The sequence below is a fragment of the Ostrea edulis genome, chromosome 2 (genome assembly GCF_947568905.1).
Source record: "Ostrea edulis chromosome 2, xbOstEdul1.1, whole genome shotgun sequence".
Classification (NCBI taxonomy): domain Eukaryota; kingdom Metazoa; phylum Mollusca; class Bivalvia; order Ostreida; family Ostreidae; genus Ostrea; species Ostrea edulis.
The window spans coordinates 17,550,494-17,574,182 of NC_079165.1; the positions used below are offsets into that span (position 1 = coordinate 17,550,494).

Here is a 23,689-nt window from a genome sequence, read left to right on the forward strand (position 1 = left end):
ATACTCTGCGCATGTATTATTTATTTGTACATTGTTAACATGTTTTAATCTGGTATTCAAATATTTTTCTATTCTCTGCGCATGTATTATTTATTTGAACATTGTTAACATGTTAATATTTCTCTATACTCAGCACGTGCATTATTTATTTGTACATCTGTTACCATGTTAATATTTCTCTATACTCAGCACGTGCATTATTTATTTGTACATTGTTAATATGTCTCTATACTCAGCACGTGCATTATTTATTTGTACATTGTTAATATTTCTCTATACTCAGCACGTGCATTATTTATTTGTACATTGTTAACATGTTAATGTTTCTCTATACTCTGCACGTGCATTATTTATTTCGATATCTGTTACCATGTTAATATTTCTCTATACTCAGCACGTGCATTATTTATTTGTACATTGTTAATATTTCTCTATACTTAACACGTGCATTATTTATTTGTATATTTTTAACATGTTAATATTTCTCTATACTCAGCACATGCATTATTTATTTGGATATTTTTTGACAAATATATATTTCTGTATACTCTGTATATGCAAATTTTATGAGAATAAATTGATTGATTGATTGTTTCTTCGCCAAGCACCCAGCAGTCACGGGTCTGTTGGATATGACCTAAGGACAAAGAATCCCCACAGTTAGGTCCCGAACGCCATACCTAAGTCAAAATTTGTTGTACGTACTTTCACCTAACGCTGGAGATGGCTATATTTGATTGAAAAATCTCGAATGAGACGTCAAACAATCTACGGAGAAACAAACTAGAATTTCAAACTGCCCCCCCCCCCCCTCCAAGAAATCAGTAGGTCACTCATCCAGAAAATTTAGTTAATTACAACATTTGCAATAATTTTGATATTGTGCGTGCTAAATATTGATTTTTCATGCATGTACAATTACATATTATATTTACCCTTTCATTTTCAACCGAAATCAAAAGTAGAGGAAACGGGACAAATTCAATATTTAGCATCTTGAATTTCAGCAACCTAAAGTGATTCCTATTTTAGCTTTTCATAATTAAGATTTGTACCTGGCTGATGTGAATTAAGATGTATGAAAATCTAAATATCCTAGTCATTGGAAGCTGCTAGATTTCGAATCATGCCTAGGTATATTTATGTGAAAGGTGAGAAAAGATGAAAATCACGGATTACGGTAAAATGATAGGGTGTTAGGGCGTTTTCCTCGCTCAGTAAGTTTATCTGATCAAACCTCGTCTACATCTCATTGCTCCCAATAATGAAGCTACTGGGGTTGTCAGCATTTCTTGTGTTGGGTAAGTAAATTGTCTAAAATACTTTGGTAAAATTTATCATTCAAATAAAGCTATTTGGAACTACGTAAGGTTACCCCATTTTTTATAATAGGTTGCCAATCAGAGATTAATGAAGAATCTGTGACAAGACAAATCTGTTACATCGGTAGATGGTACCGATATGTTCATTCTGCTATGTCGTGTGTTTCTTTTACATTTATTGCGTGATAGTGAAGGAGATATGACGATCTAGTCACCCAAGAAAAATCATGTTGTCCAGGGGTAATGCTCGAGGAAACTTTACAAAGCTCCAGATAAGAGTGTCTGGCATATCGAAATGTAATGCTCGAGAAAAATAGGATTTTTCTTGGGTGAATAGATCTTCATATCTCCCGAACGCATATGAAGTAATTGTTTATCAAAATCATACCGAGACAAAGCCAGACTAAAAATGCAATTGAAATTTGTGAGCGAGAAAACTCTGGATCCGTGCATGCACATGTAGCTGCGCTCTCCCTCACGACAGTATCGTGAACGTATTAGAACGTATGTGTACATGTAGCTGCGCTATCCCTCACGACAGCACCGTGAACGTATTAGAACGTACGTGTACATGTATATGTAGCTGCGCTATCCCTCACGACAGCACCGTGAACGTATTAGAACGTACGTGTACATGTAGCTGCGCTATCCCTCACGACAGCACCGTGAACGTATTAGAACGTGCGTGTACATGTAGCTGCGCTATCCCTCACGACAGCATCGTGAACGTATTAGAACGTACGTGTACATGTAGCTGCGCTATCCCTCACGACAGCACCGTGAACGTATTAGAACGTACGTGTACATGTAGCTGCGCTATGCCTCACGACAGCACCGTGAACGTATTAGAACGTACGTGTACATGTAGCTGCGCTATCCCTCACGTCAGCACCGTGAACGTATTAGAACGTACGTGTACATGAAGCTGCGCTATCCCTCACGACAGCACCATGAACGTATTAGAACGTATGAAAAATGAAATAACGTGGTACAGTAACCACTTCGTTCCTCTGATGTTTACTTGCATAAAATAAAAGTATACGTATACATGTATGCATTGTGCAAATATCTAATAAATTGCACTGTGATTGCATTTTAATTAATCCATGGTTGGATTGTATACAGAATGTGATGAATCAAATATATGGCAAGAACAAGGTCACAATACAAATGTTAAATGAAAAGTTTCTGTTGTTAAAGAAACATTACAAGATCAATTCATTCAAAAGTGGTCCAGCGCGTGTAGACGGTATGTACCTCACTAAGTATGAGAGTTCTCTAACGGGAAAGGACGAAGACGTAAGTAAATGCCCGAGGCTGCCGAACGGATGGAATATAAAGAGATACTACGATGTTTGAGGGAAATATGAAGAATTATTCTCCCTTGCATACCTGCATGTAGTTAAGCTTCCTGAAACACAATAGTACACAATTGCATGTTATGACTTTTGATTCAACTGTTTTATCAAATTATCAGGAATTTTACAACACATTTCATAATTTTTATTTAATCCTTCAACCAGAGACATTCCTCTGCTTCAAAATATAAAAGCATGTGCATCTTGATTTATATACGGAAATTTTGATTTATATTCGATAATCTTGATATTCATATGCAAAACTCTTGATTTATATGCTATAAATCTTGATTTGTTATTTATATTCAATAAATTTTGAAATTTATATTCAATGATTTTTTTTATTCATAATCGATAAATCTTGATTTGTATTCGACAATCTTGTTATTTATATTCCACAATTTTATTATTTCTATTTAATAATTTTGTTATTTATGAATATACCGGTAATGAAAATTTATCGAATATAAACAAGATTATCGAATATGAATAACAAGATTATCGAATATAAATCAAAATTTATCGAATATAAATAACAAGATTATCGAATAAAAATCAAGATTTGATGAATATAAATCAATTTACCGCATATTTATAAATCAAAGTTTTCGCATATAGATATCAAGATTATCGAATATAAAGACGAAACTTCAACTTCATCTGTAAACGAACAGTGGTAAACAACATACCGATTTTCACCTTCCTAACTCAAAGTATGATTTGGAAAGAAAAAAACTACATGTAAGTTATGGCAGACGGGCAGAAGAACAGACGGACGGACAGACAGTGTGGAAACAAGTAATCCCCTTCGGCTCCACCGGCAGGGGAACAATGAATCATGGAAAAGCAAAAAATATTTTCTGGGAGGTATAACACCACATATCTGTGTAATGAAGCATCAATACTATTGAAAGAAAAGGTTGAAGATCAGAAGTTCTTGAAGTGATGTTTTTAACCATGGGATTCTAAAAAAAAAAATGAAAGTACTTTAATAATTTCATAGGAATATTTTTCAATCATGGATGCATTTTAGAAATTTTCTGGAACGCAAAACAAAACACTTAATGATAACTTCATACCATAGGAAAAAAAGAATACCACTAAGAATATAATAAAAATGTTCTTAACACTTCATATAGGTGGGGAAAATCTGCAGGAGATTTCAAATGTTTACATCCCTGATATATTACGATGCAGTGTTTCTAAGGAATCTATATTAATAAGGATCATAAATACATGAACTTTTAAACTCGTCCATCTTTACATCTAGAAGACAGATATCGATCTTGCAATATAATATCACATATCACCACTACGTACATCTGTACTAGACGGAAAAAGTACTGAAAATCATTTCTGTTGATAAATGCTGGTAATTATATATTATCATTGTGCTGTATAATTACTGTTATTTTTACGGTTGATACTGAGAAATACTGATAACTATATTGTTGTGATGTTGATCCTGATAAGTTCTGATAATTACTGTTATTTTTACGGTTGATAGTGAGATATGCTGATAACTATATTGTTGTGCTGTTGATCCTGATAAGTTCTGATAATTACTGTTATTTTTACGGTTGATAGTGAGATATGCTGATAACTATATTGTTGTGCTGTTGATCCTCATAAGTCCTGATAATTACTGTTATTTTTACGGTTGGTACTGATAATTTCTGTTAGTACTGAGAAATGCTGATATTTACTGTCCTTGTACTATGAATTCTGATATGTCCTGAGCACCTGATCCCACCTCTGGTGTGTCCAGGGGTCCGTGTTTGCCCAACTCTATTTTGTATTGCTTATAGGCGTTATGAGATTGATCACTGTTCGTTATCTTCGCCTTTCATGTTCTGTTTAATGCTGATGAGAATACTGTCTGTACTGAGAAGTGCTGATAAATGTGGTGGTTATTGTTCTCCCTACAGGACTGTAAAACAAAATAAACATATCAAAGGTTGTATTTAAAATAAATATTTTTTAAAACACAATTTAAAAAAAAAAATGACAATACTCCTAGTATGTTCTTTTAGCCTATCAAATTCTATGTAATGATTTATTTTTTTCATATTTTAAGTGCAAAAATGCCATTATTCATTTTCCAATCTACTAGGATTATTTAATGTTTGACATATATTGACACGAGTGATGCTAATCTTGTGTTGAAGGCTATGCGAATTAATCATAAGTGAAATCTAAGTACTAAAAGGTCGAATTTAACGCACTGTAGCTCAATAGCAAGCTCTATGACATCTGCTTTTTCTTTTTATAATTCCCTTTCAATGTAGAAATCAAAATAATCTTCCAAAAAATTGACGATACTACAAAACTCCGGAGCGAACCGCTTTATTTTTCCAACAGCAACAAAATAATATACATGTAGTGTATCACAATGATATTCACACATCCTGAGACACAACCGACAGACTGTATACATAATAGATTGACTACAAATCGTATCGCAACACCTGTCCGAACAATTGCCCGGGATAGAGGGGGATGTGTTTGACGTTGTCAGTCAGGGGATGATATACAAGGGGTACCTGACACACTACATGTACGTCATCTAGAACTGACTGAAACTACCCAAGGCATTCTATCTGCCGCGGGCACTTCTTTTATTATGCATGGAAATACCCTTGGCAAACTTCAGTTTGGCGAAATACCTTGAAAAGATAGATCATGGAGTGTATGAAGATTGCAGACCCTGGAAATTTGTTCGGAGACGTCACAAACAACGGAAACATTATTACAGTTCCTCTTCTAGTCCTCCTCTAGTCCTCTTCCTCTTCTAGGCCTCTTCCTCTTCTAGTCCTTTTCTAGTCCTCTTCCTCTTCTAGTCCTCTTCCTCTTCTAGTCCTCTTCTAGTCCTCTTCCTCTTCTAGTCCTCTTCCTCTTCTAGTCCTCTTCTAGTCCTCCTCTAGTCCTCTTCTAGGTCTCTTCCTCTTCTAGTCCTCTTCCTCTTCTAGTCCTCTTCTAGTCCTCTTCTAGTCCTCTTCCTCTTCTAGTCCTCTTCTAGTCCTCCTCTAGTCCTCTTCTAGTCCTCTTCTAGTCCTCTTCCTCTTCTAGTCCTCTTCTAGTCCTCTTCCTCTTCTAGTCCTCTTCTAGTCCTCCTCTAGTCCTCTTCTAGTCCTCTTCCTCTTCTAGTCCTCTTCTAGTCCTCCTCTAGTCCTCTTCTAGGCCTCTTCCTCTTCTAGTCCTCTTCCTCTTCTAATCCCTGATGGGAGAGGAATACGAGATATTTTTACCTCCAATAGGGTGGCTACAAAACAGCTTATTCCTTTTCTTTATATTAGGCAATACATGTACATTTGTATGTGATTATATATTTAAAAAGCGTGTATAGACAAACGTCTGTTGGGATTCGCCGTTTTTGATAAAGAGAAGAAACTAATGGGCGACTCGAAAATTTCGTATTCCAATATCAATGTATACCAATTAGCTAATTACTATACATTAGTTCTTGTCAATTGGACAACACGCCGTATGTTGGTACAAATGTTTGAGAGATCATTTTATGAATACTAGTATTTGAGAAAATATAATTGGCTATAATTATTTGCTTTGGTGTTCAGATGATCGGCAGAAACCATTTAAAGAGTATAGAGTATGTGATATCTAAGAACAAACTCGTAGAATTTCTCGTCTCATAATGCTGTTGGTGAACCATTTCAGGTACGCATGTATATTGAAGAAAATATGGTTTTATAATTTATCTGTCATAAAATCTAAAACATGTTCTAACTTCATGAAACGATAAATTGTAAAGCCTTTAAAAATTACTTTGTTAAACACCACTTCTATGCACAAATTCTCTTATGTTGATATTAAAAAGATTCTGGAATTCCTCATTGACAATATATACATGGTCTTTGGTGATCAAGTTATCCAACAGTTTGTTAGAAGTACCATGGACACGAATTGTGCACCTATATTAACCGACCTGTTTTTTTTAATATCCCTATGGGGCGGAATGTATTCACAAGCTTCTACGTGAGAAGAGAAATTCTTGTCGTGGCCTTCAGCTCTACATTACGTTTTATTTATCAGTTTCATTCATATATAGCTCAATGAACTTAAAATAAAGTTCCACAGTCTTCTATACCTGCTTCATATTTGGATATTTTATTGAACATGGACGTTAATGGCAAACGAACAACTCAACTTTATGACAAACAGGATGACTTCAGCTTCTCGATCGTCATCTTCCCATATTTGTGTAGCAATATTCCATTATCACCTGCATATGGTGTCTATATCTCTCAATTGATTCGATACGCGAGGGTATGTTCTCCGTATGATAATTTTTTTTAATCAAGACAGGCTACTGACAAATAAGTTGATGTTAAAGAGGTTTAAGCAGTCTCGTTTGAAGTCAGTATTTTGCAAATTCTATGATCGTTATAATGATCTTATTTACCAATACAACTTGTTGTTAGCTCGAATGCTGTCCGAGTATCTCTATACCAATTGCTAGAACGTTTTTGGCATATACTGATTTTGAGTACGGATTACTCCGTTTACCTGATTAAGATATAGGGCTCATGGCTGGTGTGACCAGTCAATAGGGGATACTCATTCTTCCTATACACCCGATTTCACCTCTGGTGTGTCTAGGGATCTGTGTTTGCCCAACTCTCTATTTTGTATTCTTTGTGGTATTTATGAGATTGACCACTGTTTGTTACCTTTATTTTTCATAAGTGTGTGAATGACAAATCAAAGAACATGAAAGTAAACAAAGCCTCAGTAACAGAGTTGTGACATCATCAACATGAAAGATGAAGATAAGGAACAGTGATTAATCTCATTATTCCTATAAGCAATACAATAAATAAAAAATATGCTAGAGTTCCTCATTGACAATATCTTCGTGGTCTTTGGTGATCAGGTCTTCCAACAGTCTGTTGGAATTCCCATGGGCACGAATTGTGCTCCTTTGTTAGCTGACCTGTTTCTATATTCATATGAAGCAAAATTTATTCAAAAACTTCTACATGAGAAGAAAAAATCTCTTGCTGTAGCCTTCAATTCGACATTTAGATATATCGACGACGTTTTGTCTATTAACAATAATAACTTCCATTCATATGTCGATTCGATATATCCCTGTGAGCTAGAAATAAGACACCATAGAGTCATCCACTTCTGCTTCATACTTAGATATTTTATTAAAAGTAGACATTAATGGCAAACTGACAACTCAACTGTATCTGTATGACAAACGGGATGATTTCAGCTTCTCCATCGTCAACTTCCCACATTTATATAGCAATGTTCCATTATCACCTGCATATGGTGTTTATATCTCTCAGCTGATACGATACGCTAGAGCTTGTTCTGCTTATGGTCAGTTTTTAAATCGAGGCATGCTACTGACAAACAAGTTGATGGTACAAAGGTTTCAACAGTCTCGATTGAAGTCAGCATTTCGCAAATTCTATTGTCGTTATAACGATCTAGTTCGTCAATACAACCTATCATTGGGTGAAATGCTGTCTGACGTGTTTCATACCGATTGTTAGGCCGTTCTTGACACACTGATTTTGACTACAAATAACTCCGTTTACCTGATCAGAATATAGGGCTCACGGCGGGTGTAACCAGTAGACAGGGGATGCTTACTCTTCCTAGGCATTTTCAAAATCCCAATTTGATTATGCTGCAATGAGACACTACATGAATGTTTCTCATTTTCAGATTTATGGGGAACTGGGTTCGCACAGAACGAGAATACTGGTTGTGATATGCTCACCAGCGGAATACAGCGGTGCTATGCAACCATTGGAATCAAACTGCCACAAGAAAACATTCAAAGCATAATGTCCATCGCAAATGACTACATCAAAACCTGTGGGTAAGACACTCGTAAAATTCATCGAATGGCTCCACTATATCCCCTCTCCTACCTCACTCCATTGTTGTTAATTCTATAAGTTAATTAACTTTCCGTCCTTTTGTCGTTTATAAACAATTTCTAACATGCTACACCTTCAAAAAGCCAAAGTAAACGACGTTTAACATTCTTAACACGTTTTTCTTTGTTTCTTGTTGGGTTGAACTCAGGTGTCTGCAAGATCCATGACAATGTCGTCAAAGATTATCACTATTTTTGGTATATGCGGGGTTTTTTTTATTGTCCCGTTATCTCACTATAAAATTACTGTACCTAGAGTTGTTTGGCGATTCATTTATTCTAATTAACATATCTAGGGATTTTGTTGGACTCTTGATTCGATCGAAATCTTATAGATGCTTTGCTATAATAAATTTTTTTCAGAATCTTTGCTACACTAATAATTTTAGAATCTTTGCTGCAATAATAATTTTAGAATATTTGCTACAATAATAATTTTAGAATCTTGTCCCGTGGGGATCCGGGTTAGAATAGGTCCTCAGTACCCCTTGCTTGTCGTAGGGGCGGTCCTTCGGATGAGACCACGAAAACCGAGGTCCCATGTCACAACAGGTGTGGCACGATAAAGATCCCTCCCTGCTCAATGGCCATTAGTGCCGAGCATAGGCCTACATTTTACAGCCCTTCACCGGCAATGGTGACGTCTCCATATGAGTGAAATGTTTTCGATAAGGACATTAAACAGTACAGGTATACAATTAATCAATTTTAGAATTTTAGACTTTTAGAATTTTTCTATATTGAAGATTATATAGCGATTTTGATTGGTTGAAAAAACTTTGTATATAGCCGAATCAGCAAATCATTTGTCGGTTACGGAAATGGCCGAGTTGTTACGATTGCCGAATCAGCTGAAAAATGTATCATGGCGTCACGTTATTGTTCGATATGTTGCGTTACAATTTGTGAGGTCATATCGCAATAGGTGTTCGTATTATTTATGGTTCAATGAAAGGAATAATAGGTGACATTTTTTTCAGTTGATTGGAATATTAACCGATATTTTGGGCGGAAAACTGCATCAATGCGCGAACATGTGTGGATTCCTACGTTTTCTGTCCAATATATCAGCTGATGCCTCAATCATAAGAAAAAATATAGGTCATTAGTTAATGGATATCCATCAAAATAGGATAGTTTAAAAAGACGTAACATCCATGGAATAGCAAAATGTAACGGTCTTTGAATTTCAAGATACGATGGTTATTGAATAAAAAATGTGACGATCATTGAATAGTAAGATGTAATATCCATTGATAGCAAACTGTAACGGTCATTGAAAGGATGTAATGGTCATTCATTAGCCGTTGTTGCTTTCTTGAATGTACTTGGTTGGATTTGCATGTTACATAATGCATGTCGAACGTGAGGGTGGCATTTGGATGTTAAGCACATGTTATTTTCCTACATTTAAGTTTCCAAAGGACAATAATGCCGGAATGTAAATATCACTATAATAATTGTCAAACAAACATATCTTATACATAAATCAATATGACCTGAAAAAGAGAAATGAGAGTCTTCGCATCCGTGACTTCAAAACAAAGATATTATCACATTAAATTACAATTAATGCTAATCACATGTACAAATACATTCATCTTATAGTTACGAATTCGCATATCATATCAACATTGAGATGTCAAAACTGATTGATTTATTAAAACTGAAGTAATATATTTCAGGATTAATCTGGATCAGTTCTTTGTGTGTTACGAGAGCGTAGTCTTGATGTGTCCGAATTACCGCCCCATAAATCCTCTGATGATTAGTCAACGCTCCCTGAAATCCATGATGACTGGGATTTGCGAAAACAAAGAAAGTAAGATATCTGTATTGTACAAAACTTTACATTTGAACGTTATATACTCATTTACACACTGCACAAAAAGTATTTCATGATCTAATGCCCTAAACCACCAACACCACGGAAAGGCAAGACAGGACACACTTGACGTATTCTTATTACATAATCTTTAGGAAATAGATTGTATAAAGAAGGAATGGCACTTGGAAATCTCAATATAAGAGGGTGAAAAACATCACCTTTAAGGATGATTGCTCCAGAGTAGACAGACTGACAGACAGACATTTGGGTTTTTTTCTCCAAGCGAGGCTCATTTATGAATAGATGCGATTCAAATTACGAACGTAAATGAATAGATAAGATTGAAGTGTCCACTTAAATGAATAGACATGCACATGTATTACATGAGAATTAATTTACAGCAATGATGTTATATTCCTAGGATCCAAGAATTGTATTAAACATTACATCATCGAGTTGATTTCTCAAGTCTGCAATGAAGATATGTTAACGAAGTTGACAATATTACCAATCAGAAAATCACGAGTTTAGAATAGGGATTAACATTCCAGCGTTAAGGGACTCGTAAGAGAGAGAGAGAGAGAGAGAGAGAGAGAGAGAGAGAGAGAGAGAGAGAGAGAGAGAGAGAGAGAGAGAGATAGAGATTTGATAAAAGTTGGCCTCGCAGTGCTCAAAATATGAAATCGGCACGATTCGTTAATGTTTAGCCTTTAAAGAACTAGACACGCTAACTCTGGATTCCTGCCTACATTTTCAACTCGTATATATTCAAAAGGCTTTGCAATTTTGTTAATGATATTTCTTAAAAGATAGAATCCATTAGAAATTGATTATTAACTTTAATACCAGGGGGTAGATGTTTTAAAAATATTTTTCGTTTTCCATAGATTCCTATAGTGAAATACGCGATTTTAACCCAAAGCATACAGTTATCTCTCTTTGTGTTGTCAAATAATCAACTCTTATGAAAATTCATATAAAAATCTATATTGACATAAAAAAAATCATTGAGAAGTGATAACTTTTAATTGACCAGAAGGTAGACGGCGAAACAATACGTCTTCATCCGCAGTTCACCACTGTGACATAGTTTTGGTTCACGATAGATGCATCAATTGACCAAGTTTGATAGTACTAAACTTCACAGTGTGAAAGATATGCTCCGGATAACAACAAAAAATACTAACAGACGTACAGACGGGCGAGAAAGTCTATACTATAATACGACCCGTCAAAAGACGGGGGCATATAAAAAGCTTTGGACCTATCACATCAGCGCAATAGGTCACAAGTATTACATTTTGTAAATTTCCACTAGAATAGGGCCGGTGTTGAGAGATGTGAGGTCACGTTGCTGGAAGATAGATGATACTCGTGTTGCCCGAGTAGTGTTATGGGAGCAACTTACTCGTGTGCTAACAAGATGTCGGACGATACTGAGCGGGAAGTTTACCACTCTCATTAACTATGAAATTAACGGAAATACTCAATCTATTTGACTTTTAAAATGTATTATCTGATTTGGTCAGCTTAAAAACAAACGACATGTTCCGTTGATATAAAACCTAGTTTTAGTATTAGTCTGAAATAAAACAAGACCAACGCTCACACTGCAGTAATACAATAGTAATGAAAGAACGAATGGCGGAAATAAGGAATTGTATGACATGTTCTATGTCCATGGGGTACAACTCTGTCAAAAATTATCTAAGAACTTGACCTAACTATTATCATAATGTACCCATATACCATCAAATGAATATGTGCATTCGTAGCTGAAAATAAAGTATAATTTGAAAAGCAAATTTGTTATTAGAACGTACACAGCAAGTCTCATGATCCTCGTCCTATTATTGATTAAAGTCTTCCTTCACGATAACCCAAGAATGACCTTGGCTGTTGACCTTGAAAATGATTGGCGTCCTCCTCTTACCATGGGAAACGTTTGTACCAGGTTTGATTATTTTAGCCATTTTAGCACTCTTAAGCTATCAACAGTTGATATGGTGCTGATGGATGAAGAACACTACACAGTATCATAATACTCCCATCCCTCTGTGATGGTTAGATATGTATGTCGGATATCCTAGCATTATGATATCAGCATTGTTTCTATCTTGTTCTATTGTCCTAGTTTGTTCTACATACAAAATTAACAATGCGTGTTTAATATTGACCTTGAAAAACAATAGGCTTAATTCTTCCTCTAATCATGTACACTAAGTTGCATGATCTTGGGCTTTACCTGACAAAGTGCGCAGACGGATTGACGCACTGCGTCATATGTAAAATACAGCTATTCAAGATGTAGCAATATATGTATTTATATATGAACTGCATGTTTTTCAATGGACACTTTCAGGGAAAAGAAATATCCTTCTCATTTTCAATTAGTAATCGTATGTGGAGCATTGTATTGACCCCAGGATAGCCGTTCTTATAAAAATAAAATAAAAAAAATGACTTTTTAAAAAAAAGGACAAAAAGCACCTTTGCACTTTAAAATGTATTGTACAAAATTGTCTCATAAAATTCTCTTAAAATTTTCTATACAAACATGCATTCTCTTCGCAGTTTACGAGACGGGATTGGAATGTGCCGAAAAGAAAAGTGACAAGTTTCACCTTTACATGCAAAATTGCTACGGGTTAAATCATTTTGGAAGGGCCGCCGAAGCCCAGGCTAAAGGAAACTGGACTGGTTTTTGTAGGTGAGTTAAGCTTCATATTCCCCTTGGTTCAAAAGATATAGTCAGGGTGAAATGCCGCCGCCGACACGGGGATCATGATAGTAGCTCTGCGGACATTCGTCCCGGTTAGCTAAAAAAAAAAAAAAAATGGGCAGACAACAGACGATTTTTACAATAGAATGGTTTGGAAGTTTATGAATTTTTAAGAATATTATTTTCATCGATAAAAAGTGGTGATTGTTGACAGATGAAGCCCTCAAACAACAATTTTGAGGCGCCCCTTGCACCTAGGTAGTGAAATATCAATACATTGTACAACTTTTGGTCACCGTTATTGCGAAGTAACATACACAACGAGAATGGATTGAGAAAACATCGGAATGATGGTAAAAAAAACAAACGAAAATTCCTCTGCATGTGAACATCGTTTAAAAGGTTAAAATCTGCATATCTAATATCAATTGATCGATGTACAAAACTTTTCTTTAAAAATGATATTAAGTAATTAGCAATCATTCTTTCAAACAAGATATAAAAGAAGTACAAAATTAGATTTTTCAACATATGGAATTGACAATAGCACATATTGTGATTTTAACGAATCACTCGTGCCATGTGTTTGTTTACAACTAGATTACTTGATAGAAAATATTATTAAAACAAAATCATGCTAGTATATTTAACCCATGCAAACAAAACCATACCTCGAAACTTGTTTACATAACAAAGGAATTGTGTGGTCTGTAAACATTAAAAATGGGAAAATAAAATTTGAACATTTTCAACTCAAATCGTGTCCATGCCACTCTGGTACAGTATCCTGGATAGTATTTCAAGTGACACAGACAGTACACTACACAGACAATACACTACACAGACAGTACACTACACAGACAGTACACTACACAGACAGTACACTACACAGAGACAATACACTACACAGACAGTACACTACACAGACAGTACACTACACAGACAGTACACTACACAGACAGTATACTACACAGACAGTACACTACACAGACAGTACACTACACAGACAATACACTACACAGACTACACTACACAGACAGTACACTACACAGACAGTACACTACACAGACTACACTACACAGACAGTACACTACACAGACAGTACACTACACAGACAATACACTACACACAGACAGTACATTACACAGACAGTACATTACACAGACAATACACTACACAGACAGTACACTACACACAGACAGTACACTACACAGACAGTACACTACACACAGACAGTACCCTACACAAACAGTACACTACACAGACAGTACACTACACAAACAGTACACTACACAGACAGTACACTACACAAACAGTACACTACACAGACAGTACACTACACACAGACAGTACACTACACAGACAGTACACTACACAGGCAGTACACTACACAGGCAGTACACTACACAGACAGTACACTACACACAGACAATACACTACACAGACAGTACACTACACAGACAATACACTACACAGACAGTACACTACACAGACAGTACACTACACACAGACAGTACACTACACAGACAGTACACTACATAGACAATACACTACACATACAGTACACTACACAGACAGTACACTACACAGACAGTACACTACACAGACAGTACACTACACAGACAGTACACTACACAGACAGTACACTACACACAGACAGTACAATACACAAACAGTACACTACACAGACAATACACTACACATACAGTACACTACACAGACAGTACACTACACAAACAGTACACTACACAGACAGTACACTACACAGACAGTACACTACACACAGACAGTACACTACATAGACAGTACACTACACAGACAATACACTACACAGACAGTACACTACACACAGACAGTACACTACACAGACAGTACACTACACACAGACAGTACACTACACAGACAGTACACTACACAGACAGTACACTACACAGACAGTACACTACATAGACAATACACTACACATACAGTACACTACACAGACAATACACTACACAGACAGTACACTACACAGACAATACACTACACAGACAGTACACTACATAGACAATACACTACACATACAGTACACTACACAGACAATACACTACACAGACAGTACACTACACAGACAATACACTACACAGACAGTACACTACACAGACAGTACACTACACACAGACAGTACACTACACAGACAGTACACTACATAGACAGTACACTACACAGACAGTACACTACACAGACAGTACACTACACAGATTGTACACTACACAGACAGTACACTACATAGACAGTACACTACACAGACAATACACTACACATACAGTACACTACACATACAGTACACTACACAGACAATACACTACACAGACAGTACACTACACAGACAGTACACTACACAGACAGTACACTACACAGACAGTACACTACACACAGACAATACACTACACAGACAGTACACTACACAGACAGTACACTACACACAGACAATACACTACACAGACAGTACACTACACAGACAGTACATTACACAGACAATACACTACACAGACAGTACATTACACAGACAGTACACTACACATACAGTACACTACACAGACAGTACACTACACATACAGTACACTACACATACAGTACACTACATAGACAATACACTACACAGACAGTACACTACACAGACAGTACACTACACACAGACAGTACACTACACAGACAGTACACTACACAGACAGTACACTACACAGACAGTACAATACACAGATAATACACTACACAAACAGTACACTACACAGTATTTAATGTGACACAGACATTACACTACACAGACAATACACTACACAGACAGTACACTACACAGACAGTACACTACACAGACAATACACTACACAAACAGTACACTACACACACAATACACTACACAGACAGTACACTACACAGACAGTACACTACACACAGACAATACACTACACAGACAGTACACTACACAGACAGTACACTACACAAACAGTACACTACACAGACAGTACACTACACAGACAGTACACTACACACAGACAATACAATACACAGACAGTACACTACACAGACAGTAAACTACACAGACAGTACACTACACAGACAGTACACTACACAGACAGTACACTACATAGACAATACACTACACAGACAGTACACTACACACAGACAATACACTACACAGACAGTACACTACACAGACAGTACACTACATAGACAGTACACTACACAGACAATACACTACACATACAGTACACTACACAGACAGTACACTACATAGACAGTACACTACACAGACAGTACACTACACATATAGTACACTACACAGACAGTACACTACACAGACAATACACTACACAGACAGTACACTACACAGACAGTACACTACATAGACAGTACACTACACAGACAGTACACTACACATATAGTACACTACACAGACAGTACACTACACAGACAGTACACTACACAGACAGTACACTACACAGACAGTACATTACACAAACAGTACACTACACAGTATTTCATGTGACACAGACAGTACACTACATAGACAGTACACTACACAGACAGTACACTACACAGACAATACACTACACAGACAGTACACTACACAGACAGTACACTACACAGACAGTACATTACACAAACAGTACACTACACAGTATTTAATGTGACACAGACAATACACTACACAGACAGTACACTACACAGACAGTACACTACACAGACAGTACACTACACAGACAGTACACTACACAGACAGTACACTACACAGACAGTACACTACACAAACAATACACTACACAGTATTTCATGTGACGCAGACAGTACACTACACAGACAGTACACTACACAGACAGTACACTACATAGACAGTACACTACACAGACAGTACACTACACAGACAATATACTACACAAACAGGACACTACACAGACAATACACTACACAGACAGTACACTACACAGACAGTACACTACACAGACAGTACACTACACAGACAGTACACTACACAGACAGTACACTACACAGACAATACACTACACAAACAGTACACTACACAGACAATACACTACACAGACAGTACACTACACAGACAGTACACTACACAGACAATACACTACACAAACAGTACACTACACAGACAGTACACTACACAGACAGTACACTACACAGACAGTACAATACACAGACAATACACTACACAGACAGTACACTACACAGTATTTCATGTGACACAGACAGTACACTACACAGACAGTACAATACACAGACAGTACACTACATAGACAGTACAATACACAGACAGTACAATACACAGACAGTACACTACACAGACAATACACTACACAGACAGTACACTACACAGACAATACACTACACAGACAGTACACTACACAGACAGTACACTACACAGACAATACACTACACAGACAGTACACTACACAGACAGTACACTACACAGACAATACACTACACAGACAGTACACTACACAGACAGTACACTACACAGACAGTACACTACACAGACAATACACTACACAGACAGTACACTACACAGACAGTACACTACCCAGACAGTACACTACACACAGACAGTACACTACACAGACAGTACACTACACACAGACAGTACACTACACAGACAGTACACTACACAGACAGTACACTACACACAGACAGTACACTACACAGACAGTACACTACATAGACAATACACTACACATACAGTACACTACACAGACAATACACTACACAGACAGTACACTACACAGACAATACACTACACAGACAGTACACTACATAGACAATACACTACACATACAGTACACTACACAGACAATACACTACACAGACAGTACACTACACAGACAATACACTACACAGACAGTACACTACACAGACAGTACACTACACACAGACAGTACACTACACAGACAGTACACTACATAGACAATACACTACACAGACAGTACACTACACAGACAGTACACTACATAGACAATACACTACACAGACAGTACACTACACAGACAGTACACTACACAGACAGTACACTACACAGACAGTACACTACACAGACAGTAAACTACATAGACAGTACACTACACAGACAATACACTACACATACAGTACACTACACATACAGTACACTACACAGACAATACACTACACAGACAGTACACTACACAGACAGTACACTACACAGACAGTACACTACACAGACAGTACACTACACACAGACAATACACTACACAGACAGTACACTACACAGACAGTACACTACACACAGACAATACACTACACAGACAGTACACTACACAGACAGTACATTACACAGACAATACACTACACAGACAGTACATTACACAGACAGTACACTACACATACAGTACACTACACAGACAGTACACTACACGTACAGTACACTACACATACAGTACACTACATAGACAATACACTACACAGACAGTACACTACACAGACAGTACACTACACACAGACAGTACACTACACAGACAGTACACTACACAGACAGTACACTACACAGACAGTACAATACACAGATAATACACTACACAAACAGTACACTACACAGTATTTAATGTGACACAGACATTACACTACACAGACAATACACTACACAGACAGTACACTACACAGACAGTACACTACACAGACAATACACTACACAAACAGTACACTACACACACAATACACTACACAGACAGTACACTACACAGACAGTACACTACACACAGACAATACACTACACAGACAGTACACTACACAGACAGTACACTACACAAACAGTACACTACACAGACAGTACACTACACAGACAGTACACTACACACAGACAATACAATACACAGACAGTACACTACACAGACAGTACACTACACAGACAGTACACTACACAGACAGTACACTACACAGACAGTACACTACATAGACAATACACTACACAGACAGTACACTACACACAGACAATACACTACACAGACAGTACACTACACAGACAGTACACTACATAGACAGTACACTACACAGACAATACACTACACATACAGTACACTACACAGACAGTACACTACATAGACAGTACACTACACAGACAGTACACTACACATATAGTACACTACACAGACAGTACACTACACAGACAATACACTACACAGACAGTACACTACACAGACAGTACACTACATAGACAGTACACTACACAGACAGTACACTACACATATAGTACACTACACAGACAGTACACTACACAGACAGTACACTACACAGACAGTACACTACACAGACAGTACATTACACAAACAGTACACTACACAGTATTTCATGTGACACAGACAGTACACTACATAGACAGTACACTACACAGACAGTACACTACACAGACAATACACTACACAGACAGTACACTACACATACAGTACACTACACAGACAGTACACTACACAGACAGTACATTACACAAACAGTACACTACACAGTATTTAATGTGACACAGACAATACACTACACAGACAGTACACTACACAGACAGTACACTACACAGACAGTACACTACACAGACAGTACACTACACAGACAGTACACTACACAAACAATACACTACACAGTATTTCATGTGACGCAGACAGTACACTACACAGACAGTACACTACACAGACAGTACACTACATAGACAGTACACTACACAGACAGTACACTACACAAACAATACACTACACAGTATTTCATGTGACGCAGACAGTACACTACACAGACAGTACACTACACAGACAGTACACTACACAGACAGTACAATACACAGACAATACACTACACAGACAGTACACTACACAGTATTTCATGTGACACAGACAGTACACTACACAGACAGTACAATACACAGACAGTACACTACATAGACAGTACAATACACAGACAGTACAATACACAGACAGTACACTACACAGACAATACACTACACAGACAGTACACTACACAGACAATACACTACACAGACAGTACACTACACAGACAGTACACTACACAGACAATACACTACACAGACAGTACACTACACAGACAGTACACTACACAGACAATACACTACACAGACAGTACACTACACAGACAGTACACTACACAGACAGTACACTACACAGAGAGTACAATACACAGACAATACACTACACCGACAGTACACTACACATACAGTACACTACACAGACAGTACACTACACAAACAGTACATTACACAGACAGTACACTACACAGACAGTACACTACACAGACAGTACACTACACAGACAATACACTACACAAACAGTACACTACACAGACAATACACTACACAAACAGTACACTACACAGTATTTAATGTGACACAGACAGTACACTACACAGACAATACACTACACAGACAGTACACTACACAGACAGTACACTACCCAGACAGTACACTACACAGACAATACACTACACAGACAGTACACTACACAGACAGTACACTACACAGACAGTACACTACACAGACAGTACACTACACACAGACAATACACTACACAGATAGTACACTACACAGACAGTACACTATACAGACAGTACACTACACAGACAGTACACTACACAGACAGTACACTACACAGACAGTACACTACACATACAGTACACTACACATACAGTACACTACACAGTATTTAAGTGACACAAACAGTACACTACACAAACAGTACGCTACACAGTATTTAAGTGACACAGACAGTACACTACACAAACAGTACACTACACAGTATTTAAGTGACACAAACAGTACACTACACATACAGTACACTACACAGTATTTCAAGTGACACAGACAGTACACTACACGAACAGTACACTACATAGTATTTAAGTGACACAGGCAATACACTACATAGTATTTTAAGGTTTACATACACACTCTTCATTACATCACTTGCTAAAGCTACAAGTCCTGTTTTTGTGAATTACAGAGGGCTTGCCGTTGAATTCAGTTGTGTTGAAGCAATTCTGAATGCGTTTGACTGTGGAGATGATTTTTTGAAAGTAACCAATCAGTTTCTGCACTCCATCCAACCACCTATATGCATGGACAATTCTATCGGCTGGGAGTGGGTGAGACGATACGGCGGAAATGAAGGATCTACGGTGCATTTCTATTCATCTAGTTTGATAATTTCCGCTCTGTGTTTCCTCTCTGTTTTAAAAATGATAAAATGACAGACAGTTCTATTGTACATGTGGCGTTCGTTCAGTTGACGATGTATATATGTCATGTGATATATATAGATTCATTGCTTATTGAAGAAGGTGCCACGTGGCATCAAGACCCACTGTCAATATTATCTAGTACCCAGTATGATCGAGTTCCCGATTCGGTATCTAGAATAGGATTTTACCACATCTCAGTTCCAACTACCACGTCAATGGTTGCAAGTGTGGATATTGGGATCTTTGATCCATTCCGAAACTCCAGGCTGATGTTAAGTAACGGTATAGAACTTTATTTTTCAAATATTCCATGTCAATGTCACATTCTTGAGCATTCAAACTATAGGGATAATGTGATAAAAAGTGTTACCATAGCAACAAACTTACGGCAACTACCACACACCCCGCTTCGCCATTGAAGTATAAACATCACATAATCGCCTCAGATCTGATACAATATATCAAAACCCTGTAGTTTACATTCATATGGCCCAAACGGTTTCTATACGTGATTAGTTGAAATCAAATTTTGGACAGCAGAAATTAGTTAATATTGCCAACTATATATACATGTATATTTATACTATTTCAAATTTGTCCTTAATCCATATCCCGTTGCCATGGCATCTAGGTGCAGTGATACTACAAGTTAACCATAAATCACTCTTTGAATCTATTCCTATTGCTAGAAAATGTACTCTTGAAAGGCTTTTAAATATATTGTAATGGAAATAGAAAAAACTGCAAGGTTTTTTTGTTGGTTTTTTTTTTTTTTTTTTTTTTTTGTTTTGTTTTTTTTTTTTTGGTCATTTTGAAATATGCGTCCATTTGTTTAATTACATGTAGCAAAGTTAGTAATCCAACATCTTACCGAAAGTTTTTTGATATTTGAGAAAATAAAACTCTCAATGTATCAGATTCATTGACCATAAACTAAGAATTCTTGTGGTCAAAAATCTTTAACATTGTTTGGAAATATATAAAGATTTTAAATCACATGAACTAAAACTTTTATACTTACATAAAAAGGAGAGGATAACTAACAGTGACTAATCTCATAACTCCTTTGAGGGATACAAAAATAGGGATTTGAGCAAACACGGATCCCTGGACATACCAGAGATGGGATCAGGTGAGCGTCCCCTGTCGCAGTTTATGGTCTGAGTCAAGAATCAACACTCAGTAAAATTCTACATTGCAAAACCTCAGATCCATCAAAAATACCAAAGAAAACTAGCTATTTTCCAACGTTTTTGATCTGTTGCCGTCAACCAAGGTGCAAAAACTGAGATGTTGTAAAATTTTGTTCCTAACACCAATATTTTCAGTGTGAAGTTTAAAGTCACTCTCCCTATACAATAACACATCTGCAGTGTATGTTCAGAAATATCTTACTTTAATGAAAATCACATTTTAAAATCTAATTTCTAACCAAGTGGTTTTTTTCCCCAAAAATGATGTAATAGGATTTAGTATATGGTTTTTCGTATTTTTCATTTTCTAAAATCTGATTGTATACATCTTAAATAAAATACCTTCAAAGCAGATTGTTCCTCTGTGTTGAAAAATGTTTTATTAGTTTTAAACCGATTTCTTCGACAAGTTATATTTGGAGTACTTTCTTTCGTTTGTACGGAATTTATTTTACAGAGGAGCCTGGCAGTCGCCCTCTGTACAATAAATTTCATCCAAACGAAAGAAAGCACTGTAAATGTCTTGTTTGTGTCATGAATATTCATAACACCACTGCAAAAATTGCACGCGATGTGACGTCATCATAAGTCTGGGGTTGATAAACGATTCGACATGGAGATCGGTGACACTGACTTATGATTGGGATGAAAATAACTCGAATATGCACGTACTATTAATGGATTATTTAAAAAAAAAAAAGGCGCGGACGAGGGATTGGGCATCATAAGTGCATGTATGTCGCAGACTTTAGCTACATATAACGCGTGCTTTTTGCAGTCGAGAATCATTACCTTTGTAGTACAGAATCTATTGATGTGTGAGTGGCGGATTTAGAAACACCCCCTCCTTTCGCCACATTTACAAGGCATTATTGCATGACATATATAGATTATAAGGTTGAAAACATTCAAACCCTGCACAGAACATATTGAAATCAGAAATAATGCGAGTAAATCTCCAGGATTTGGCACCCAAAGTGGCAAAGTACTTTTGCTAGTACGTCCCCTCTTTTTTCGGAAAACCTGGATCCGCCTATTGTACAACTAAGCTCCACCCCTGGGAGATATTGTACGCTGGATTTCTGCCGAAGGTTTTCTGTCTGATTTAAAGAATGAC

The 23,689-nt window shown here is 36.9% G+C and overlaps 1 protein-coding gene across 1 annotated transcript; it reads left to right on the top strand.

Annotated features, from left to right (window-relative positions):
* The first annotated feature begins 2,140 nt into the window (after window positions 1-2,140).
* LOC125679762 (uncharacterized) lies at window positions 2,141-22,045 on the top strand. The gene is made up of 5 exons (XM_056153321.1): window positions 2,141-2,174; window positions 8,381-8,537; window positions 10,283-10,419; window positions 13,000-13,135; window positions 21,142-22,045. Exons 1-5 carry the CDS (start codon window positions 2,141-2,143, stop codon window positions 21,386-21,388), a joined length of 711 nt encoding a protein of 236 aa, XP_056009296.1. The 3' UTR covers window positions 21,389-22,045.
* The last annotated feature ends 1,644 nt before the right edge of the window (window positions 22,046-23,689 follow it).

Coding starts and splice junctions, on each gene's coding strand:
- LOC125679762 (XM_056153321.1), top strand. CDS start 2,141: ATGCCTCACGACAGCACCGTGAACGTATTAGAAC. Junction 10,420..12,999: donor GATTTGCGAAAACAAAGAAA/GTAAGATATCTG, acceptor TTCTCTTCGCAG/TTTACGAGACGGGATTGGAA. Junction 13,136..21,141: donor AACTGGACTGGTTTTTGTAG/GTGAGTTAAGCT, acceptor TGTGAATTACAG/AGGGCTTGCCGTTGAATTCA.